Source organism: Silurus aristotelis (assembly GCF_946808225.1).
Source record: "Silurus aristotelis genome assembly, chromosome: 16".
In the NCBI taxonomy this organism is placed as follows: Eukaryota; Metazoa; Chordata; class Actinopteri; order Siluriformes; family Siluridae; genus Silurus; species Silurus aristotelis.
The window spans coordinates 7,475,827-7,500,966 of record NC_139589.1 but is presented as its reverse complement, the minus strand read 5'-3'; the positions used below and the strand labels follow the sequence as shown (position 1 = coordinate 7,500,966).

Here is a 25,140-nt window from a genome sequence, read left to right as displayed (position 1 = left end):
TAGATAGATAGATAGATAGATAGATAGATAGATAGATGGATAGATAGATGGATAGATAGATAGATAGATAGATAGATAGATAGATAGATAGATAGATAGATAGATAGATAGATAGATAGATAGATAGATAGATCGATCGATTGATCGATCGATCCAGCTGCACCTCCTGTCTTTTATTCAATGCCACTGTCTCTAAATCATACAACATCGCAGGTCTCACCACACTTTTCCTTTCACTCTTGCAGATACCCTTCTATCACAAATCACTCCTGCCACTCTTCTCCACCCACTCCACCCTGCCTGCACTCCTTTCTTCACATTTCTCTAGCACACTATCCATTACTTTGCACTGTTGACCCCCAGGAACCTAAACTCTTCCACCTTCTCCACCTCTTCTCCCTGCAACCGCACCACTCCACTGCCTTCCCTCTTATTCACACACATGTAGTCTGTCTTACTCCAACTGACTTTCATTCCCCTTCTTTTCAGCATGTGCCTCCACCTCTCCAGGCTCTTCTCAACCTGCTCCCTACTCTCACCACAAATCACAATATCATCTGCAAACATCATAGTTCACTGAGACTCCTGTCTAACCTCCTCCGCCAACCTGTCCATCACCACTACAAACAAGAAAGGGCCCAGAGCCAATCCTTGATGCAGTCCAACCTCCACTCCTGTCGTTCCTACTGCACACTTCACTGCTGTCACACTGTCCTCATACATGTCCTGCACCACCCTCACATACTTCTCTGACACACCTGACTTCCTCATACAATACCACAACTCCTCTCTTGGCACCCTGTCATACGCTTTCTCTAAATCCACAAAAACACAATGCAACTCCTTCTGACCTTCCCTATACTTCTCCATCAACATTCTCAAACCAAATAATGCGTCTGTGGTGCTCTTCCTTGGCATGAAACCATACTGTTGCTCGCAGATGGTCACCTCTTCTCTAAGCCTGGCTTCCACTACTCTTTCCCATAACTTCATGGTGTGACTGATCAACTTTATTCCTCTGTAGTTACTGCAGGCCTGCATATCACTCTTGTTCTTTGTAATAGCACACTCCTTCTTCACTTCCTCCCAATCACCAATATTTTATTCCTAGTTACACTGTCCACTACTTCATCTAATTCACTCCAGAATTTTCTACTACTTCCATGATAGAACACTTTAAACCCACCATCAATATTCCTGGCTTTACTCCTGTTCCATTTGAAGCAATTAAAATACCCACCCTAACCTCCACTTTCCACTTCTCATTTCTCTGCTGTGATGCAGCAAACAGTAAACTTTGGCAAACAGTAGCCCAATTTCCACCGCTACCCTGTTGGCTAGCAATACCTATGGCGGTCTTTGTTAACCCGGGCCTCGACTGATCCTGTATAAAGTTTTGAAAATGTAAAAAAGGCATTTCTTGGAAATGAACTGTAGCAAGAATATATCTGATTCAGTATCTGTAAGTGTACACATATTTTAAAATCGATAACACGATAAAATTAAGTAATATATATTGATTAATTACTGTTTAACATCATTGATTAAATGTATATCATAAATGCTCTTTTCTTTCTCCCTCTTTTCTTCTGTATAAATCAAAACCGAAACAAGCACACAGACAGATTATGACCTCCTTTACTTCTTTACCTTTATCCTCCAAGAAGTCATATTTTGATACATAAAACAATTTCGATATGACAACCCAACCAACTATTATATACAACACTTAATTTATTTGGTTCATATCCTAATGGCTTAATGTTAATGACGTTGTCTCTTTTTTATCTGGAAGGATGACCCGAGATGTTACATAGAGTTAAACATATACAGTTAGTTTCTGTCTTATATAAGATGTTATATCAGAAGTAGTTATGACTGGTGACAAAAAGGCTTGATATAACAATCCTTATAAAAATCCTTAAAAAACTGCTAAATAATCCTAAATCCTAAATAAAACTTTGTTTTTATTTCGATAATAGAAACTATAGGGAGATGGTTATAAAATGCAAAATAATAATCTATATAATTGGCGGACTCTTTGCAGGGCTCTTTTTTTAACGAAGAATATTATAAATGTATACAGTAGGGGGCGACGTTACTTCTATTGTGTAAAATAATATCATAAAAAGAAGAAGTAAAGCAAGCCGATACCCCTCATGTTGCCAGATTTTTCTGTGTCTATATTTAATCTCTGTCTAGTACGAAGGTGTACTGCAAGACTAGGCTCCATCCTGTGATGGTTCGCCTAACTCGAGTCGCAACATATTTCACGTGTTATACATGCCAATTTGCTGCACCTATTACATCAATTTAGAAGGAAATACATTCGGATCTTTTTATTAATAAAAAATCTAGCCTGTACCGTTATTGAATCATTTCTGAATGCTTTTTGTTCTGTACGTAACTCAGGTTTTGGCCCGCGGTGGTTTTTTGTGAATATCTGGCAACCCTGCAGGTTAAAAGCGAAAGCTACTAAGTAGAGACCCGGAACTAGTGATCGGTATTTATATTTTTTCATGATATTATTTCACTATTGTACAAATTTTATTAAGAATATTTAAAGGCACAGGGGATAAATATGACTAACTCGGCTTAATATAGAACCTGAGTAAAGTCAGAACTGTGGAACACTTCAGAGTTAATAACTCGCCACTCGTGGGAGTGTTTCTGAGAAATGTAAGTACACTTCACTCTCCAGCTCGCTGTATGAACATGTCTGTGCAAATCTCAGTAATATAACACTGTCTGGTGTTTGTGCTGTTTATTATGACACGGAACTGAAAATGAAATCGTTGTGAGGGGACAGGGGAAACCGGAGCACCTGTAATGCGACACCGTGTTACTTTTCTTTTTTTTCTGGGCACGAATGATACTGACCTCTTATTCGGTAACACCAAGTTTACCTACAGTTTAGACAGAGTGGTGTAAAATGGACGATGACGACGCGATGTCGGATAACAGTTTGCCTTTCGGCTACGGAGCTTCAGCGTTCGGCAATGAGGCAGAGGAGGAGGAAGAAGAGGTCGCACTCCACAGAGAGCGCGCGCTCCGGTACATGGACTGGAATACACCAGCAAACAGGTACATCATTATATCACTACATCTACATATATCACTACTTTTAATTCCACTGCGTGTAGAGTTTGGACATTGGACATCTTTGAATTATGAAAGGCTCTGGCATGGAGGAGTTGGTGTTGGATTTATGATGATCTCAGATGTGGAGCCACTTTATGAGATGCTAAGTAGCTCCTGGTTCAACATCAACTGACTGTAAAATACTGTAGAAAAGACATAACTCATAATCACACACTCCGGTGCTCATTGTAGAGTAATCACACCCTTGATATCACCCAAATGAGGATGGGTTCCCCTTTTAAGTCTGGATCCTCTCAAGTTATCCTCCTCATTCATCTAAAGGTTGAGTTTTTTCTTGCCACAGTCGCCCCAGGCTGCTCATCAGGGATAAACATACATAATTCACTCAAGTTCTGTAAAGCTGCTTGGTGACAATGTCCATTGTGAAAAACACTATGGAAATAAACTTGAAACTTGAACATCACATCATTACATCACAGCTTCATAACATCACTACATTATTACATCATTACATCACTGCATCCCTACATCAGATCATTATATTACTGCATCCCTACATCACATCATTACATCACAGCATCATAACATCACTACATTATTACATCATTACATCACTGCATCCCTACATCAGATCATTATATTACTGCATCCCTACATCACATCGTTACATCACAGCATCATAACATCACTACATTATTACATCATTACATCACTGCATCCCTACATCAGATCATTACATTACTGCATCCCTACATCACATCATTACATCACAGCATCATAACATCACTACATTATTACATCATTACATCACTGCATCCCTACATCAGATCATTACATTACTGCATCCCTACATCACATCATTACATCACAGCATCATAACATCACTACATTATTACATCATTACATCACTGCATCCCTACATCAGATCATTACATTACTGCATCCCTACATCACATCATTACATCACAGCATCATAACATCACTACATTATTACATCATTACATAACTGCATCCCTACATCAGATCATTACATTACTGCATCCCTACATCACAGCATTACATCACAGCATCATAACATCTCTCAGTTATTACATTATTACATCACTGCATCCCTACATCACATCATTACATTACTGCAGCCCGACATCACATCATTACATCACAGCATCATAACATCACTTAATTATTACATCATTACATAACTGCATCCCTACATTACTCAATTATTACATCATTACTGTTCTGCTTATTTCAGCATACTTTAACAAATATCTTCATTCCATCCATCCATCATTCATTCACTACCTCGATATGCAAATTGTCAGGGTTTTCTGTAAATATTACCACAAAGAGAGTTTTGGGAATTTGAAGAACATTTACATAGACATAGAAAACATACATAGAAACTTACATAGAAAAAACAACGGTGACCAATAATTGGTCATTGGAAACATTAGTGATCAGTGATTGGATGTTAGGAATTTCCACTCATATAAGCATAACTGAGTCAGGCTTTATTCATGGTGAGTTGACTAAACTTTGACATTGCTGATGTGAGCTGGAGCGCTGTACTATTGACCCTTTCTATTTTTTATTTTTTTATTTTTTTATTCAAGTAATTTTTTCTCCCCGTTATACAGCTACACGAGTTTCTACACAGCATAGCAGAGGAACTAATCAAATGCAATAAAATTATTTTGCCTTTTTGCTCATATCGTATAAACAGAAATATGCATTTATCTGAAGAGCATTTTTAATACTCATATAGTACAATAATTATTATTTATGTACTACACCTGATGTTGGGATGGTTCCATACTTGTGTATGCTTTTTTCCCAGCTATGACGTGGAGCGAGCTGCATCACCTACGTCCAGTTACGAATCAATGCACAGTGACGATTGGACAGACGCAATGGCTGATAATCAGTGTAGGGTCCAGCTACATAGACAGGATTCTTCAGTGTCGAGCTGTGACTCTTATTCCCGTGAGGAAAAGTTAGAAGAAGAGCCCAAAGAAGTTGAAATGTGAGGACAGCTGTCTGGTTTTGTACATTTGTCTGTTAATCTCCTTGTGCGGTCTGATTTAAGGATACAAATAAGCCTTTTTTTTTTCCGTTTTTAAACACAGGGCACAAGAACAACCAAGTGATGCTCCTCCTTTAAAGCCAGAGTTATTCGTCGATCCTAATGAGCAGCAGCACCCGGCACTGACTGTTGATTTCACCTTCAAGGTGAGACACATTTCAACACAGCTTCAACATATGTGTGTGAACATTGTGGTTATATGAGGAGTGATGTTTTTTATTGTTATGGCAATATGATTTTCCTTTAATAGATTTTTACTACATTCTACATTACATTACATTTCTACATTTTCAGGTACTCCAGAGCAGCCTGGAGCAACTTTCAGAGGAGAGTTTCAGACGCTTTAAACGAATCCTGTGGGAACGTTACCCAGAGTGCTTTCGGGACAGGCTTGACAGCTTGGACGTATTAGGAGCAGTGGATAAAATGTTGGAGCTCTGTGGCCTACAGGTGTCTCTGAAGATCACACTGGCACTCCTGAATGACATGAACTTTAAAAATGTTGCTGAGCACCTGCAAGGACTGTGCAAGAGAAGTAAGCCTCATAAACGCTACTAAATGAATCATCGTTCAATGTTTTAATGCGATTTAGAAACAATGTGATTTTGTTTCACTCTAAATATTGCCTTATTTAAATATATTGTGGTCTTAATTAAATATTGCAAAATGGTTTTGACTTAAATACCTTACTTCAAAGGATAATGCCGATACCAATTACATTCCTGAATTGTTTACATTGCTAATTGTTTTCAATTGGAAAAACAAGCACAATGTTCTTTTCTAATTCTCCCCACAGATGAAGTCCGTTATGAGTTGAAAAATACTCTGAGAAAGAAGTATGAGTATGTTAATGAAGGCCTGACCCAACAAGGACAACAACAACTATTTGAGAAAGTTTGCACAGACCTTCATTTAACAGAAGGTGGGAATGCTGCAGTGAACAGCGAGCATGAATTCAGGCAAATAAAGGATCTGCAAGAGGACGGCCGTGGCAAGACAAGCCAGCTATTTTTTAATAACATATTTGATCCTGAGCATGTTGAGAAGAGACACATAAGGACAGTGATAACTAAAGGAAGTCCAGGGATTGGCAAATCATTTCTAGTTCAGAGGTTTATCCTAAACTGGGTGGAGGGAAGATCACATCAAGACATCTTTTTTCTGCTCCCTCTGCCATTCAAACAGTTGAAACAGGTGACAGAGGAAACAATAGGCTTCATGAATTTAATCTACAGACTATATCCAGAAATGAAAGAAGTTGATAACCTTGAGTTTGAGGGGTGCCAGGTGATGTTCATCTGTGATGGCCTGGACGAGTACTCTCCCCCCATTGACTTCCGCAACACTGCATATTGGTGTGATCACAACGATCCAGCAAATGTTAACGTTTTAATCGCCAACCTGATCAGGGGAAACCTGTTGTACTCTGCCTACGTGTGGGTAACCACACGACCTGTAGCGATCAACCTGATTCCTGCAGAATGCATCCACCAGTTATTTGAGGTTCGTGGGTTTTCAAATGAACAGAGAGAAGACTACTTTAGGAAAACCATACCAGAAAAGGAGGTTGCAGAACAAGTCATTGCTCACATCAAGTCCTGCAAAACGCTCTATATTATGTGCCATTTGCCTCTGTTCTGCTGGGTGGTGCGCACATTGTGCGAACATGATCTCAGAAGTGGAGAACTTTCCAAAGCTCTTACCCATTTCTACACCAAACTTCTCCTTGAGCATATAAATGTGCAAGGCAATAAACTGCTGTCAGAAGACAAAGATTTCTTCTTGAAGCTTGGGAAGATGGCCTTCCAACTACTTGAGAATGGTGTGTTCAAGATTGAGAAAGAGCAATGGAATGAGTTTGGTCTGGTAGCTGAAGATGCCGTGGTCACTGCGGGCCTGTGCACGCAGTTCTATCGGGAGAAATTTATGATGTACCAGGAAAAAGTGGACTGCTTCATCCATCCAACGATGCAGGAGTACTTAGCGGCTCTTTATGTCTTTCTGTCTTTCAAAAACCAAAAGAAGAACGTTTTAGAAGGCCCAAAGTTTAAAATGTTCCAAGGCTCAAAACAGGATCTTTCAGAACTATATAAGAGTGCTGTGGATAAAGCATTACAAGCACAAAATAACAACTATGACCTTTTTCTATGCTTTCTCTTGGGCTTGTCAGTAGAGGCCAATCAATCTATGCTTAGCATCTTGCTTTCCAACAAGTGTTCCAACCAGCAAGCTCAGCAAGAGACAGTGCACTACATTAAAAAGAAGATGAAAGAGTATCCTGGAAGGAAGGAAATTCTTCAGAGATGCATAAATGAACTCTTCCCTCATCCTCAAAGGCACTGAACTATCTTTTGTGAATTGGACATGGCAGCTTGTCACGGCTGAGTGTTTAATGTTTCTGATTCAGTAACATGGTATAATGAGACTACCTGCGAATGTACACCAGGTATAGAAAACTTGCCCCTGACTACTGTGAAACAACATTGTGCTTTTGAAGATTGTGTCCTTCACCGGGGATAAACACCACTGCCTCTTTGCCATTGGAGAGACGAACCCATGCACATTTATGGTTGGCCGAATTGGTCTTTTTGGGCTTCCTGATCATGGTCACTACGGCACTACGGCCTTCAGCTGCCATTAACCAAATGTGGCACCAAGCTTTCCATATATAGAAGTATTGACTGACAAAATAACAGACACACATGGTATTTGCATGATGGTACATACAGTGCTGCTTTGAGTATATCAGGAGGAGCAGTATTACAGGTTTTTAGGCACTACAATATCAATGGGTGCTTGTGGAACAAAAGTAACAGCAGCACTGAGACCATAACTGACATTCTGCATGAACAATTCACCTGCTTCTTCTGTTGCATCTCCTTGTTTCATTTCTGAGAAGGCGAGGAAAGGATGCAAGAACAGGAAATGAGGACAGAAAGAATCGTAAACAAAGATTATTAATGTCGAAGACTTTTCTAGCTTACTGAAGCATCACGTTAAGTAGAATTAACTTATGTAAGTGAAAAGACTTACTGATAACATTTATTGCACATTTAAATATATATTTTTTCATTGAAGATTTTTATTTCTACACATTGCTTACATAATTAAGATAATTAATTCTGCTATGTGTGGTGCTAATTGATTGTTTATTGGAATTAATCGGTTTGAAATATAGTTTCAATTTATATTACAGGCTTAAATGTCAGACCAAAATAAAATGGACTTCATCACTGCAATCCTTTGCATGTTCTGTGTTGAACCAAAAGGTCTCCGTTTCAAAAAAATCTTCCTGGTAGAAAGTGAAAGCTCTTGAGTAAGTAGGCCAAAATATTAAAGGTTTTTGAATGTGTACGTTACCTATTATCATTTGCACATTCTACTACATTCTGCCTGTTAAACTCTAAATACTTACAAAATATTCCTGTACATACAGGTTACTACATATCGTTCAAGATTTATTTAGCTGAATCATTAATATCATTTATATACTCCAAATGAAATAGATCAAGAACAGAGATGCCTGGTTATTGTCGACAAAAACAATAACAAAGCTTGCCATGAAAACAAGCAAAAAAAAATTCAGAAGATAAAATATTGGACAGTCTTAATCTGATTGCAGGCTTTACTGTTTCTTCTTGACAACATGGGCACAGTCATATTTTCCCCTGACTACTGTGAGCTTAACACCTGGCAGATCCTGTGTCCTACCCCCTTGTATCAACACAACATTGTGCTCCTGAAGATTGTGTCCTTCACCGGGGATAAACACCACCGCCTCTTTGCCATTGGAGAGACGAACCCGTGCACATTTACGGTTGGCCGAGTTGGGCTTTTTGGGCTTCCTGATCATGGTCTTCAGCACTACGGCCTTCAGCTGCGGCCGACCAAATGTGGCACCAAGCTTTTTGGGGGGTGGGGATGGTTTTCCTTGGCGATGCATCTGATTAAGTGTAGCCATGGTCCTGGTTAAGAGAGGTCCATACCAGGGCAGGACACACTGGGAGGCTGCAAAATTAACACCAGAACATGGAGCATTTATTTATATTCCTCATTCAATTGAGAGATGTGATTTGCTTCAGATTTGTCACAGAGGCAATATTTCAAAAGCTTTCCCATTTGTTCAGACAAAGACAAATAGGAAAAGAGATTAGGAATGACAAATTACATGAACGTGTTTAAAACTACATCTTATAGATAGATAGATAGATAGATAGATAGATAGATAGATAGATAGATAGATAGATAGATAGATAGATAGATAGATAGATATACTGTTATAGGTGTGTTCAAATCGGGGTCACTGTGAAACCACGTGACATCGTATTTTATGTAATAAAATTTATGAATACATTGAAAGATGCATGAAACATTTACAGGATGAAGCAGAATTGGCACTTTTGGCTATAATGATCATATTCCACGCCATGTGACACTCACCTTGCAAGACTGAAGACAGCATCGGCTTCAGATTCCCAAGAAAAGCCATATTGTTCAGGCTGCAGACAAAAACAACACAAATTACACAACATTAATGTTTACTGAAATCACTACAACACGTGCATAATGTAAAAGTAGGAGAAAGCTCGGTCAGCTAATAAGCAACATGATTTAATGAGACTAATAATATTCCTGCTAAAGGGTGAGACATACCTGAGTCTGGGCTGCTAACAGACTTCCGAATCTGTAATGTTAAAGGCGTCTTTACTTTCCCTTTGCGTGGACTCCTGGACATGGGATAAATTTTGACCTTTTTCTGCGTTTAAGTTACAGCCAACATCGCCGCCATGTTAAAAATGACGTCAACACGCACGTTTCTGTATTTTTTCTTTCCGTTGACGCAGCACTGAGTAAAAATAATCACACTTCCCTCTGGCGGAAAAGAAAAGAATTGCACCAAAAACCATTCTATCTGTATTAGGAGATTATAATCTCCATAATTGATGCCGATGCGATTCGCATCTTGATGCATATTAAACGCAATTCTTACCACAAAGCTGGAGGCACATAATTGTATTGGATGCCTTTGGATAAAGTAGCATTAAATTACAGTAGCATTATCCAATTCACTTGAACTAGGAGACCCAAACCTGTTCCAGCATGACAATGCTCCTGCACAAAGCCAGCTCCATGAAGTAAAACATCTCGAGTAGGCTGCTATAGAGCTCTAATCTCATCCTTATTGAAAAGCATTTGGATGTAATAAAATGTTGACTGCACAGCAGGCCTCCTCACCCTACATCGTTACTTTACTAACACCCTTGTGGTTGAATGAACAAAAATCTCCTCAAACACGCTCTAAAACCAATTGGAGCATATTTGCAGAAGAGTGGAACTAAATGTGGAATGAGGAATCTTATGGCAAGGTATACACAAATACTTGTCCTAATAGTGTATATTAAAATAGTGTAAATAGTGTATATTAAAATACAATTATTGCTAGTGCAGTAAAAGTTAAAAGTATTTGTACATTTAGCCCATTGCACATTGTGATAAGTAATAAGCTTCTGAGTTACCATTTATCATACTTTTATATTTTAAAATACACATATACAGGATACACTCAAATACAAATAAGTTCTCTTCAGAAACAATGTCATCGTGAGCAGGGTTGTGATGGATCAGGTTTCTATTATGGGAAACACTTGTTGTGAGACATGAACACACCCTGGATGGTGTGTAAGTCCATCACAGGGCACAATTTATACACACACACACACACACACACACACACACACACACACACACACACACACACACACACACACACACACACACACACACACACACACACACACACACACACACTCATTCACATGTAGAATATATTTTGTGAGTCTACTGACTGGCATGTTTTTGGGAGATGAAAGAAAACCAGAGAACCTTAAGGACACCCTAAAATGTAATCCAAATTAAGGATTGAACCAAGCAATGTGACGTGCTGTTCCAACTTAAACATATTTAATATTTATGTATCTTATTTGTAAGGATTGTAAGTCAATTTAATACTTTATATATGTCCTGTGCAGTTCATTTGGTTAACCACCAGATGTCAAACTGATGATATGTAGTCACAATCCATCATGAGGGTAATGCTAATAAAGCCAATCTTGATGATCATTATTGATGATGAATTTTGAAACGAAACTTAAGGGATTCACATACCATTAAATTCTGGTGTTGTATGTTTTTTATGTTTTGTTTTATTGCAGTAATTTTATGGCATTATTACTTAGCAATTTATTCTCTATCAACCAGAATATGAACTAAGCTGTGTTTATGGCTGTGTTTATGATGTTGTAGAACACTATGAACTTTAAAACTTCATTATTTGCTTTCGGATAACCACATGAGTAGGCTTGTATATGGGTTGTCTGTGTGGCTGGAGGATGCTTAACCAGAGGGTGATAAACACAGGAATGGAGTGAAGGAGTGGAGAGCGAGGGACGAATGCAAAGGGTGAGGGTGACTCATAAGGAAAGAGGGGACTAATGAATAAGCAGGCACAGATGTGTGAAAGAGGGGGATGAAAAGAAATGCATCTGATTGATTGCAGGAGTGGGAGGAAAGCGAGAGGAGCAAGCGGGCATCTGAAGTCCTTGTGGGCCTCCATACCTCATCTCTTTTTTTCCCTCCTCTTTTCAGACCTGTCTATTTTGGTTCCTCTTCAGCATTGAAAGCCTATTGCTCGCACAAGGACAGGAGGATGAGACAGGGAATGAGAAAATCGTGGTGGCCAATGAGAGGTTGCGAATAGGTTTGGTGATATTTTTGGGTATGTGTGGGAGTAGGTGGGTTGTGGGTATGTTGGACACTCTTAATAGACAGGAATTGAACTGAATAAAGTTGACATGTTAACAGGGCCATGGAGGTGGAGCCTGTATGTGTAGGACCTAAAATGCCTCAGCAACAGGAGTGTAAATGAAGCCAGAGACATTTCGAGAAAGTGGAGGCATAGGCTGACAGGGAAAGTGAGAGGGAGGCAGGAAAAACCATATAGGGTATTATCATGCACTGTGTAGGCTGAGTGAATGAATATAGGATGCGTGTGTATGTGTGTGTGTGTGTGTGTGTGTGTGTGTGTGTGTGTGTGTGTGTGTGTGTGTGTGTGGTGTGTGTGTGTGTGTGTGTGTGTGTGTGTGTGTGTGTGTGTGTGTGTGTGTGTGTGTGTGCATGCGTGCGTGTGTGCGTGTGTGTGTGTGTGTGCTGGAGTGGGAAGCTGATTGTCTCCACCATGCCTCGAGTCAAGAGCATACGTCAGGAAAATAGCTAGTGCCTCATCATGTGCGTCAGTCAGCAGCTCTCAGGTCCATGAAACCATGGAGACACATAAAGAGGCTCTAAATGAAAGCAGGAAGTAAAAAAAAAAAAACCCACTAAAAAACCAATAGACATTTTGGGGGCCACATTAATGAACTCATGTATGCTGCTTACTTTGATAAAGTTGCATTCTATTTAATTGACAGCCGCAATTTTTTGTAACACAAAAGTCATTTTAGATAAGAAAAACGATGACAATGAAAGGAAGTAAGATCTTTATTATCACTGATAACATTTTGATAGAATAAAATATTTTCAGGTTTTTATAAAGTTGCACAAACACAAAACATTTCTTGTGAATAATAAATAACAACAGTTTAGGAATCAATCCTCTACTTTGCTGTAGACAATTCTACATTGGTGTATGGGTGCAATAGAACCGATACAAATAAGTTTCAATATTCTTCAATATTATCCTTGTGTAAAACACAGTCTTCACTATAAGTGAATACCAAAGTGGCACTTTGCAAAGTCGCCATTACAAGAATACATTTAATTATTTGTTTTCTCAAAATGACAGTCCATGAATTGAGGTGCTCATCTTACATTCATTTTGTTGAGTAAAAACACAAAATAAATCTTTTTTCATTAAAGTATAATTTTTTTTGTAATCTGCAAAAAAACAGCGAAAGCTCTGACAATATGCCATACTTCATCAATTAAGTCACAGACTTATTTTAGAACATGTGATCACTGGTTCCATCTAAAAGAGAAGATGATATAAAGAAACAGGTTAGTATATTTAAAGCCAATTAAAATGTAATAAAACAAATATAACTTTAAAACTTTTTATTGATCCTCACCTTGATAATAGTGCTGTGGTGACTCTTGAAAAGAGAGTTGATACAACTCAGATTGTTGCCTCAAGGCAGGATTAACTGAGGCTGCTGCCTCAAACACGGGTTCCATGTTTACCAGCTCCTCCAGGAGGGACTGGGCACAGGGTAGACTTGGAGTAGGGTCATTTTCTGGAGCAAGGGTAGATTGTGGGGAGGCTGGGAGAGTGATTTCCTCATCCATCATGCACTCCATTACAGCCTTTCCCTCATCCTGGGCCCCTGACTCCAGCGACCTTCCCCCAACCGTGCTGGTACGGTGCGTCGACTGGACGCTACGAAGGTGCTGCACACCAACAAGGGCCTCCTCCTGAATGTATCCCTGGGAGCAGGTGCTTACTTGGGCAGGAGGAGTATCCTCATTAGAGGAGTGAGGAATAGAAAGTGGGGAAAGGGAAGAGAGATAGGAAGGGAGAGGGCTAGTAATTTTTTCTTGCGGTATAGATATTTCATTTTGATCAAGTGACGAGTGAGATTCTCCACAGCACATGGTGGGTGGAAAATCAGTAGTAAGAAGCTTACAGTTCTGTTCCGGTAGGTCAGGGGAGGAGGAACATATGGATTGGGAGTGATCTTTCCAGAAGCCCTCAGCAACTGAACTGAGATACTGAGCCAATAGTGAGATTTCCATTTCCGCTCTATCATCTCTAGCTTGCTGAGAGAAAAAACCTAGACAGCGCTGTTCAGTAGGAGAAGCCTCTGGGGTCAGGAGGCCCTCAGGTGGACCATGGTGAATGGAATGAGGGACATCTACATACAAAGGCCCTCTGATCTCTGTTAATGCCATAAAGACACATTCATCATTAGCTGGGCTATCTGGGGTAGGAGGTAACTTCTCATTTAGAGCCCTGCTGCCATTTTGTACAGATAGTGTCACCCCTACATCTGTTGAGTGGGAGGTAGAATGATTGGCTGAGTGCATGGTTTGGGTGAGTGTGCTAGCTGAATCTGGTGTAAAAAAATCTTCGCCGAACATGAAACGACCGCCTCCGAATCTTGGAGTATATGGAGGAGTGCAAAGCAATTCCCTTATGCTGTTTGGTTTGGGGAAACAGAGATTGGAAAGAGGTAAATGAGACACAGGGTTTTGGGTAGCTGGGTCTGCCATATTAGTCATAATGGTCTGAGAGGAATGAGGAGTAAGAGCTGACCTTGTGGAGAGCTTTGTGCTCCCTGCTAAGAATATTTGGTGGCCTACGTTTTGTTGGGAAAAATCATCTAGGGGGAAGTTTGGACAGGGACCAGAGCCTTGTGGCAGGCCTGAGTGAGAGGTAGAAGTTCCTGGGAGTTCCTCAGAGGAGCTGCGCCCAGAGAAAGTAAAGCTAAAGTCAAATGACTGAGCAGACAATCCACTGCTGCTGGGTGTGAAGACTTGCTCTGGACTAGACAAGGGATGAGAGATCTGTTGAGCCACACCCTCCTGGTACAGGAGAGCCAGCTGGTTTTGCTCAGAGTTCAGTTGCTGACGCACAGACCATGCTTCAGACTCACTAATAGATGGAAGAAAGACAGGTATATCAGAAATCTGCATACCAGCACACAATTCATTATACAAGAAGACTATTCAAGGTGAAATAGACTTATACTATAATAGAACTACAATAAAAATGTTTGTACCTAATCACATAGTTCTGGCATGTAATGGGTTGTTCTCCATTTTGGAGCTGAAGGACCATATAAAGCCAGACCCATGAGTGGTCAGCTGCCTCTACTTGAACTACCATCTCTACCTGCCCCTCTCCTCCTTCACGTACTGGAAAGAAATAAAGAAATACTTTAGTTATACCATTTCTGTTTTTTTCTGCTAGCAAGAATCACTCAAAGTAATACGCTAGATTTACATGTAGTATTGACTATAAAACTTACACAGGGCACAGTGCTGTGCAGAGGCATGAGAAAGATCTCGAGGATGTAGCAGGCTGTACCAGGAGCGAGAACGTAGTGTGTCCACATCATAGCCCAAATAGACACTGACACTGCCATGAAACAAAAAGTGAAGGAAACAGCCCGTTTTATTTACCACTCCTTTTGGCTGATAATCACTGTTTCAATGTGTAAAGAATCATTTAAACACTCACCAATCTTGAGCTGTCTGTATTCTCATATCACGGCTATGTTGAGAATGGAAGGAGGTTAGCTGGAAAACTTGCTCAGCTGGTGGAGTAGGGAGCGGGTTTCTGGTGCTGGCTGGGTTTGATGCCTGGTTTTCCAGAGGTGAACAAAAGCACACCCACACTGCATTGGATGTCCAGTAAGATGATGCGTGGTAGGGTAATGGAAGGCAGCGTGCTCGTACCAGAGTCACCTTGTTACCTGTGCCCTGCCTTCTCACAAACTTTGAAGTGTTGAAGCGACAGCGAAAGAGGCGCTCTAGAAAATACATATTAATAGAGATTAGAAATTATTTAGTTTGAGCATTTTGGGCATAAAATACAAAGACAGTTAGAATGATTTAAGGGTATCCTTTACCTGTATCAGGTGTAGTAACTGGCACAAGATTGTTCCTCATCACAAAGTGATCAGATGGATCAATTATGTCATAGACACTGTCACTCTGAGAGACGAGATCTACCTGTAATCATTCGGGGAAAAAATGTAATTTACAAATGATGCAATTACTTGGAATCTTGAGTAATTTGATGAGTAATTCTTAAAAAAATATAAGCTTATTACGTTAAAAGAAAGATCATTTTAAAATAACATCATCAAGATTCATATTTGAACTTTAAAAGATGCTGTTTTTTAAGTGTGTGTGAAAATATTAATGTTTCTCACCATCGAGTGCCCGAGGTGTTCTGTGACGTTGTCGGACAAATAGAGCAGTTTGCCCTCACTTGTCAGCAAAAGAAGGAAACCTGGTAAGGTGTTCATGAGCTCAGAGAGTTCAGGTAGAGATATGAAGCTTACATCCTGGCTCCTGGCTGCAGTTACATCTAGACACAAAAAAGAAGAAGTTAATGTTGACCATCCTCTAAAGCTTCAGTTTTGATTGAAATTTAATAATGAGGTTTATATTGTTAGAAAAAAATATTCTAATAGCATAATCAATTCACAGATTAATAACTGGCTCAAAAACAGCAAACTGCTGGAACAGAATTAGACATCAGCACCACGGACAGCAACTTCTATAATGTGACATTCTCGGACTGTGTGCCTTTGTTATTACACTGAATATTGGTTGAAAAGAAACGCTCAACTTAAATAAAAAGCATCTGATCAAACGCAGTGCCTACCTTGAGAAAAAAAGACAGATTTTCTTGTGTACATGCAGGCGAGGGACATAATGTGCAGATAGGACAGGCGAGCCTTGTCTGAGTCCGAAATGGGGAGCAGGTCTTTCAGGTTGCGGATTTCGGCGTTGATCTGATCTCTCCGCGCTTTCGAGGCGCCTTTCGTTGAGCGGTACATTTTTTCCCCCGCCGGATGGAGCCTACAGGTGTCCTCAGTCTCACCGCCGACGTGTGACGGGGAATCGAGCTCAGTTTCAAGGACAGACTGTAAATGTAAGAGCGCCTATTTAATCATCGGGACAACTATTCAACAGTGGGAAAAGTAGCGGAATAAAGAAAATGAAAACTTCATTTTTGCCGTAAAAAAAGGCGCTTCTAGGTAGGCTAATATTATTGAATATGATATGACTTCTCCTGGCTGATGTGTCGGTTCTGGTGGAAATACCGCATCCTGGCCCTTTTTATAGAGATATAGTCTGAGATAAGGAGCGACGGGGGCGTGCACTGACACATCGGATTCAGTATTCTCATGTGTCTCTGCATCTACATTCACTCCCTGATGATGACGTGAGAGGACGATGGGAACCCCTTCAACGCACATAGCCCGATATGGACAAAAAATAAGTCTGCATGAGGCGGAGACAGTGGATTTATCTGACTGTCCGCCCGGGCGTTTATATAACTCTGAGATCTGAGGGCCAGGACAGAGCGGAGGTTAACTCTCAGTCTAGAAGAGGGGACATGCAGAGAGACATATGATGGGTTTTAAAGTCTCTTGTCTATATAAGACAAGTGGACAGTAATTATTTTCTGCTGATATCAAATGTATTTTTTCCAGTCTATGGAGGGCCATAGTGGGTTTAAATTTGCTGTCCACACGAAAGGACATTGTAGTTTTGAATCTTGGATAATCTTTTAATAGTGACATTGGTGGTTTTAATGTTTTGTCAACATAGAATGACAAATTGTGTTGTAGTGTTTTGTTGACATTGAGAGACACACTGTGTTTTAATGTTTTTGCCACATGGAGGGATATAGTGGGGTTTAGGCTTTTCTGTCCATATTGAGGAAGTGGGGGTCAATGTTCTATCACTGTGAAGAAACAAAGGTGGCTTCCTGTCAATTTGGAGGGACATAGATGGCTTAACTAAATTTTTAGATCGAGGTGGAATATTAAGATTTTCAAGTCTTTGGTTTAATTGCATTTGTTTCCCTTTTTCCTTTCTTCCTTTCTTTCTTTCTTTCTTTCTTTCTTTCTTTCTTTCTTTCTTTCTTTCTTTCTTTCTTTCTTTTTTTCTTTTTTTTATTATTCATTCATTCATTCATTTTCTCCCGCTTATGCGTAATTCGGGTCGCGGGGGCAGCAGTCTAAGCAGGCCCCCGCCTTCGACTGCTGCCCAATCCTCACAGCACCGTCCCTTACGGTCCCTCCTGCAGGTGATGAGCCCTTTTTTTTATTAATCTAATAATTTTATATATATATATATATATATATATATATATATATATATATATATATATATATATATATATATATATATATATATATATATATATATATATATTTTTTTTTTACATAGGCATTTAGGTAGCTGGTAGGAGACTGATAAAGTTTCAGCCACCATGTCTACCCATCACTGCACACACACACACACACACACACACACACACACACACAGAGAGAGAGAGAGAGAGAGAGAGAGAGAGAGAGAGAGAGAGAGAGAGAGAGAGAGAGAAAGAGAAAGAGAAAGAGTAAGAGAGAGAGAGAGTATACTACAATAAACAATAAACTACAATAAACTATGAGTTCATTATTGGATCACACATCCACAATATGATTAGCTGAATTTATTTAGCTTCTAAAAAATTAACAAAGGTCATAATAGAAGCGTTTTTAAAGCCAAGCGGCACATTTACAGAAATCAGAGATCAAAAGCCTCTTTATTATTACAAATGGCAGGATTTTAACATACAGAGCTCAAATTTATTGTTTGTTTAATTGATGTTCTAAATTAAAGGGTCCAATCTTAGAGCATTACTACAGAATAAGTTTAGGCAGATGTGAGACTACTTTCTCTGCTGTCCATTGAATCACTTAAGCCCTGCTGCTGAACTTTATACCAATGAATGTGTGACATGAATTTAAACATTTTCTTATATAACCAAGCACATGAGGGACATGCACACACAAAATGAAGGACACTGTTTTCATATCTTCCTATCTTTTGTGTTCCTGTATATTTTTAAATCAAGAGAATCAAGGTCCTCTGCTCCGCTTCTTAAAGGAAAGATAATTTCTGTTGCTTGGCAACTCTCCCACTCAAATGCTAAGATAACACAACATGGACAATGTTGTTGAACCTGATGGTCTTCTAATTCCTTTTCCCTGGCTGTATACAATAGATTTTTTTATGTTTCAATAAATTCTATTTGCACAGGCTGAGGCATTATTGTCTGTAGTATAAACATTCCATAACTGGAGCTCGGATCTTGTCAGAAGGTGTTGATTAAAGTTCTGTAACTACATGTATGACAGTATTATTGGCTGGATATAAAATCCCTGGTTTATATTAATACATTTTAATGTATTTTTGTTTCTATAATAACAACACATTAGAATCAGACAATTTTGTCAGTAAAATTTTTTTCACAGGAGGCTTGAGGAAACAAATTTTTGGAGGGGCTGACAAGAGAATATCTCTATTATGATAAATGTATTATGATCAATTATTTTGGGTGTTTCACAACATTATATTGAGTTATTTTTTAATCATTTAAAAAAATAAATTTCCCAAATGCAGAACAAAAGCGTGAGGGCATGATGCAATCTTGATGGCAAGAGCAACAACATGTCTCAATTGCTTTTCAAGTAAAATTTCATTTTACTTTGTCATATTTATAATTTTTTTTTACTTACATAATATAATACATAATTACATAATAAAACATAATATGTTATATATGATATTGCTTTTATATAAAACTTGGCACCATCACTTTACCAACTTTAGACAAACAGACTGTGGACTAGGATCAGCTGTGGTGGCACTGTGTGACACTTCATCACTTCCATGAGCTGTACTGTCTGCTCTCAGTATGCTGCTTGGTGTGAGATGAGCTGTTCTCTCGAGTCTTTTAACAACTGCATGTAAGTGTGAAAGAGAAAGTCCAACCCAAGAAATATTTGTCTCTATACACAAGTTGTGAGAGTACATGTGTGTTGAGCATGTGCTCGATGATCGTCTATATGTGTTTATGTACATGAGTGCGTGTAAAGTTTAAAACACACACAGAAAAAAACAACAATCAATGATTAGTTGAGCAGAACGAACGCCTTCACATTTCCCTCCTCCCTACATCCTTCTGTTCACAAAGCTTGTGCAGCCTGCAACCTTGTGCATGTTCCTTCTTTTCTCTTTCTCTCTCTCTTTTCTTGGTGGTGCAGGTTTATTTTTAGTATTCAGCACAAGGACCTCTTTGAATTCACCCATTTTTATATAAAAAAAACCTATCTAAATAAAGAATCTAAGATCAGAGAGAGCAGCATCTGCAGAGTGCAACTCTTCACTTTAAAGCAAATCCAACTAAGCAATTTGATGCATTCATGCAACATCAAATTATTATTGGTATGCGTTTTGAGCTGCTAGGTATAGTCTCTGACATTTCTTTGTCTAAAGTTGATGTCATTCTCTATTATATAACTTTATTTTTTTTGTATATTTGTCATCTGATCTTTTTATGTATTTCTTAGCCGCCATTATTACAACTAATAATGTTTTTGTTTGCCATTTCCCTTCCTGTAATTTTGGTTATTACTGATTATGTTTGACCCCACTCACAATAATGACTATGCAATGATCAATGGAAAATGAGAACGCTGGGAGCCAGAAAAGGGTATAAAGGTAAGGTCATCTGCAGAAATTCTGACAAATTTCATTATATTATCACTAGGCCTTGAGATTCTAGAAGAAAACTTTTCTGGCTCCTCAAAGGACTTGGCCCTTGGGGAGAATGAGTCATTGAGACCTTCCACTCTGACCCCCGAGCTCCCACCTGAAGCTTTTTGTGATTTTTTTTACGTGGGTGGCGTGGCCATCTGCTGAAAATGGCGGTGGGTGAGCTTCCTTAGCTGCTGACTGATGCAGGCTCCCAGAATATGAATAAAATCTATAAGACATCATCTGTGCATTTCATGTCCACCATTTTGTCCACTCAAGCTGCATGACTTTATTGCATGTGATATATATGATACATATAATGTGGATGAAGTGGCATCTCCTATCAGTCACAGTGACACTAGCCAATCACAAACGCTCTATGAATTGTCAGGCTCCATGTATGCAGAAGAGGGTGGCAGGTGAAAGTTAGCTATTGGGCAGGATTTGGCAAAACCAAACTGGGAAGAAAATAAAATATAAAATTTACTATATGATTTTACATATATGAGATTATAGAATAATATAAGTGCAGTGTTCGAATATGTAAAAGGTAGAATTATTCATTCATTCATTTTCTCCCGCTTATCCGCAAGGTAGAATTATTTTTACTGAAATGTAATGGGTAAAAGTCAAAAGCATGTGAACACTTGATTTAAAACCAGTTATCATTAAAAGGGCAAATTACATCATGTATTCCAGCATAAAATCTGTCTTTTTCTCCTTTCCACTCAGTCCGTAATTGTCATTTGTTTCTGGAGGGAACATTTTATGCTTGACTATGCGACCATGGCAACAGAACTGCAGTATCTTAGTAACAAAATATGTTCATTGTGAGAGACTGGAGGAGAGATTGTTTTAATAGCACAGCAGGGATGCTATCCTGAAATTTAAGTAGTACTGAACCTTTTTAAATAAGGAACAGAATGTAGCAAAGTAGTGATAGGGTTAAAAGAAAGAAATGTGCTGTTTAAACCCTACATTTTAGGGGTCAAGACTGAAGCATGTGTTTCAGGACAAGCACATCACAGAGCATATTCACTTCACTTTTAATAGTCTGCTTTAAACAGGATCTTGACAATTTCTCTATTAAATGTGTGGTTTTAAACTCTATTCTTTTGATTGTGGATTGAATAAAAAAATTATAAAAATAATTTTTAAAGAAAGAAAAAAAGAATCTGCACAAGGTTGATGAGGTTGATTAATGATAATAATGATGATTCATGAAAAAGGTGATTTTTGTTCAGCAAAAGCCATAAAAAATAAAATTATTCCACATCTGCTAAAAAAAAATTATTTGGTATCTGGCAAAATCTGGTAATGAGCGAGAGACACAAGCATTTCAAAGAGCATTTGACTGAATACAAATTTGGTAACCAAACCCTGAAGCAATATCACCAGGTGCTGGAGTAATATTTAATACAAACTACAAGGGTCATGCAATTACCCAATCAGCCAATTATGTGGCAGAATCACAGAGCTAAACATTCTGCACATACAGGTTAAGAGCTTTAGTTAATGTAAAATGTGATCTCTGTGACTGGGGCATGGTTGTTTTGTATTTTAGAAACTGTTGATTTTTCAATTAAAGCAGTCTTTACACAGGATGGTGTAAAAGACAAAAAACATTAAATTAAAAATGATTTTGTCCAAATTTATACGCCATACTCATTAGAGTTATCTAGTACAAAATAAGTCAAGTTTGTCAGGGCTAAGGGGCGTAAAAATTTTTGACTTTATAAATAAACCTAATCTGACCATCCCAGCCTTTCTGTATACAATAGAGTGGTACTCTGCCATGCTGCCAGTTCCAGAAATAGGATCAAGTAAGTATGTCATTTTACTCAAATTCAAAAGGAAGTTATTTGAAAGGGGCGAAGTGACACCATTCACAATTACTCAACTACATGACTGCCTTTTCTTTAGCCACCATGTAATCACTGCAGTCACTGGTAGAGATTTGTTCATCATTCACTGCTGTTAGAGGGTGTTCATTGATGATGTTTCTAAAAGCCTGACAACGATGCACTCTATGAGCGGGTGGAGAGGAAATTACTGTGTCTCTGACCTGGCCTTTGTATTTGTACAAAAATAGCAAGTAATACCCTTGTTTTATTATTCCAGATACCATTTTTAATGTTTTACATCTAAAAATATGGAATCACGAGTGACATTTTTGCAATTCGTGCCGTTTGTTTGTTTTCTTCCTAGTTGTTGTTTTCAAATAATAAATAATGACAAGTGCTTATGTAATTACTATTACAATAAAACAAACCAGCTAGTGACCTAGTGTGATGAGCATATTGAATTATGGGATTCTCCTTTTGCATGTTGTTGTAGTTAACCATTTTGATTTAAGCCAATAAAACTCAATAAAAAAAATATCCAGTAAGCAAGCAAAGATGCTGAAAATGACAGACCTCAATCAAAAATATAAAAAAGGGCAGCCAAGGAGAGAAAGGAGAAGGTTTGTTTTACTCTGAAAGTCACATGTCCGCTACCTCCCACATTCTTCCATCTGCTGCTCTACCCACAAGGCCTCTGTTGTGCCAGTACCAGCCATGAGTGAGGTCATCTAATTCAATGCTGGAGACTATAACTACTACTACTACATTTATGTATGTAGTGTATAAGAGTGTGTGGTTCTTTGGGCTAATTTATCAGGTGCAGCAGTGGAAACACCTTAATGTCACTGTAGAGTTGAGAGAAATTAGGCCAAACAAAAATGTCCACTTAACTGCAGCCTTTGAATCAGGTGATTTGAAGGGAAAGGATGATAAACCTACACTGGAATAGCAGCTGTACACAAGGATAGCTCACACAAGAATACTGCTGTGTTTGATGCACACATTTTTGGTGTGCTGGGCTATGCCTTCACCACCCAAATAACATCAGTGATAGTGTCAAAGTAGTCCCTTTCAAATAACAAACTTTTTCCACCAATTAATAGCCTACAAAGTATATTTACAATATATTATAAGCCGTATATAACAAAGATTGTACTGTATATACTAAGAAATGATTGATATTTGTTTGATTGTATTTCAAGTTATTTTGTATAACTTTAAAAACATTAAAACCTTAAATTAGATACTTGATTTGTATTAGATTGTTTTTTATAATAGCAGGTCTATCAGTGGATGTACCCATCAGGGAAGGAGTTATATTTTAGAACATAGCTTTTGGGATTTGTATGCATTCAGATCCTAAAAACCAGGCAAAAGTTAGCCAAATTCCAAAAGTGTTCCTTCCCAAATGATTTCTTCATAGACCTGGATTTGTGCATAATTGTAGTGTCATGTGGGAATATCCAAAAAGCTACTGGATACAACTACACAATTGAGGAATATGGCAAAAATATTTGGTTTTAGAATAGAATCTGCTATTTCAAGAATGCAAACTACATGCAAGATTATAATTAGTCTTTAAGTTTATCAGTTTACGTAGAAGAATTATCCTCAAATGGATCTGGAAATAAACTGTTAGGAATTAAATGAATAGTTTGGAATGAAATTATATCTTAAAAGCATGTAATTATTTTTTAAAGATGGCTTGCAGTTTGTTGAAAACAGTTTCAGTTTCAACTCAATTCTTAAATCCCTATTTTTATTTTGCATTCCACATATGCTAAAATGGTAAACAATTCCAGTGTACTTGCACATGGAGAAAAGATTTTGGGTGGATATTCCACTAATGATAACATTATGGCAAAGTACTGATCTTTTTACAAACTCACCATGTTTCCCTTTACAGTGCTCGGATTATCTCCCAATTCTCTTGGTATCTCTCAGAAAATGAGTCTCACACTTATGTTCCACAGCTTGTGTTTGTGTTACACTGTCACCCTGTGGAGGCTGCTGATTAATGCAATCAAGGTATTTATAACCAAGGCATCTTGGGTGTATTATGTACACCCAAGATGCACACATAGATAACTGTTGCACAAACATCTAGCAATATGGGTTGCTTAATCAGCATTTTAGGTCATGTTCCACTTTACAAACCAGTTTTTTAATCCTTAATCAAAATTGAAAAATGGTCACTGCAAATGGTCACAGTACCCTCATCAAATTCAGGATTCCGTTTAGCCCGTAAGTTTTGTAACAGAATCACTCTGATTTTGTGCCACAGTTGGTTTTGTAAAGTTCTGTGTTTTGTGTTGCTTTTTGACACAGTTACTTTTTGTGCTGTTTTGTTATTTTGTAGAATCTTGGTCCTCAGGGAACGTTGTTTTGTTTCACTGTGTACTGTACTGTACTGTACTGTACTGTATATGTTTGGAACTACAATAAAAGACTAATTTAAATTTACTTAACTTGGCTCTGACAGTAATGCTGGTTGCAGGGCAAATCACAAGTTAATATAAACGTCATCATTTGAATACATTAGAACATAGTAATGATTAACTCAACAGATTTGAATGGTTAAACCAAACCCAAGTGTAATGATAAACAGAAACTTGCAAATATATGTGTATGCATATTAGAACATTAAACATTAGTCTGTTTAAATTTTGCATATTCTGCACAACAGAAAACCGTGCACTCTATTATTGGGACATCTCAAGTTCCCCTTCAGGATCTCAAGCTGCTTCAACAACGCTTTGAGAACACTTCTGTCTAACCATGCTC

General features: G+C 38.4%; 3 protein-coding genes across 5 annotated transcripts; 1 reads left to right on the top strand and 2 right to left on the bottom strand.

The window, feature by feature from the left end:
• Positions 1 to 2,247: 2,247 nt before the first annotated feature.
• nlrc3l1 (NLR family, CARD domain containing 3-like 1) lies at positions 2,248 to 8,427 on the top strand. Of its 3 annotated transcripts, none has more exons than XM_083564755.1 (6): positions 2,248 to 2,679; positions 2,913 to 3,084; positions 4,943 to 5,128; positions 5,232 to 5,334; positions 5,483 to 5,723; positions 5,985 to 8,427. In XM_083564755.1, exons 2-6 carry the CDS (start codon positions 2,933 to 2,935, stop codon positions 7,529 to 7,531), a joined length of 2,229 nt encoding a protein of 742 aa, XP_083420881.1. In that variant the 5' UTR covers positions 2,248 to 2,679; positions 2,913 to 2,932; the 3' UTR covers positions 7,532 to 8,427. The 3 variants fall into 3 exon arrangements, with proteins under 3 accessions (XP_083420881.1, XP_083420882.1, XP_083420883.1); XM_083564756.1 differs by having other exon boundaries at positions 2,902 to 3,084; XM_083564757.1 differs by lacking the exon at positions 2,248 to 2,679 and having other exon boundaries at positions 2,686 to 3,084.
• Positions 8,428 to 8,625: 198 nt separating this feature from the next.
• Positions 8,626 to 10,016, bottom strand: mrps12 (mitochondrial ribosomal protein S12). Its single transcript, XM_083564803.1, has 3 exons — positions 9,842 to 10,016; positions 9,629 to 9,687; positions 8,626 to 9,196 (listed from the first exon to the last, which is right to left on the bottom strand). Exons 2-3 carry the CDS (start codon positions 9,675 to 9,677, stop codon positions 8,814 to 8,816), a joined length of 432 nt encoding a protein of 143 aa, XP_083420929.1. The 5' UTR covers positions 9,678 to 9,687; positions 9,842 to 10,016; the 3' UTR covers positions 8,626 to 8,813.
• A 2,690-nt stretch (positions 10,017 to 12,706) lies between these two features.
• npas4b (neuronal PAS domain protein 4b) lies at positions 12,707 to 17,098 on the bottom strand. Its single transcript, XM_083564754.1, has 8 exons — positions 16,578 to 17,098; positions 16,120 to 16,277; positions 15,814 to 15,916; positions 15,423 to 15,714; positions 15,211 to 15,320; positions 14,962 to 15,097; positions 13,312 to 14,834; positions 12,707 to 13,211 (listed from the first exon to the last, which is right to left on the bottom strand). The coding sequence occupies exons 1-8, from the start codon at positions 16,750 to 16,752 to the stop codon at positions 13,186 to 13,188; spliced, it is 2,523 nt and encodes an 840-aa protein (XP_083420880.1). The 5' UTR covers positions 16,753 to 17,098; the 3' UTR covers positions 12,707 to 13,185.
• Positions 17,099 to 25,140: the final 8,042 nt, after the last annotated feature.

Bases quoted from the DNA above. Each gene is read 5' to 3' on its own strand.
- nlrc3l1 (XM_083564755.1), top strand. From the start codon at position 2,933: ATGGACGATGACGACGCGATGTCGGATAACAGTTTGCCTTTCGGCTAC. The intron at 5,335-5,482 runs GTGAGACACATT...CTACATTTTCAG, and splicing joins CTGTTGATTTCACCTTCAAG to GTACTCCAGAGCAGCCTGGA. The intron at 5,724-5,984 runs GTAAGCCTCATA...TTCTCCCCACAG, and splicing joins GCAAGGACTGTGCAAGAGAA to ATGAAGTCCGTTATGAGTTG.
- mrps12 (XM_083564803.1), bottom strand. From the start codon at position 9,677: ATGGCTTTTCTTGGGAATCTGAAGCCGATGCTGTCTTCAGTCTTGCAA. The intron at 9,197-9,628 runs GTGAGTGTCACA...TTAATTTTGCAG, and splicing joins GCTGTCTTCAGTCTTGCAAG to CCTCCCAGTGTGTCCTGCCC.
- npas4b (XM_083564754.1), bottom strand. From the start codon at position 16,752: ATGTACCGCTCAACGAAAGGCGCCTCGAAAGCGCGGAGAGATCAGATC. The intron at 16,278-16,577 runs GTAGGCACTGCG...TTTTGTGTCTAG, and splicing joins ATCTGTCTTTTTTTCTCAAG to ATGTAACTGCAGCCAGGAGC. The intron at 15,098-15,210 runs GTAAGTTTTATA...ATTTCTTTCCAG, and splicing joins TGCACAGCACTGTGCCCTGT to TACGTGAAGGAGGAGAGGGG.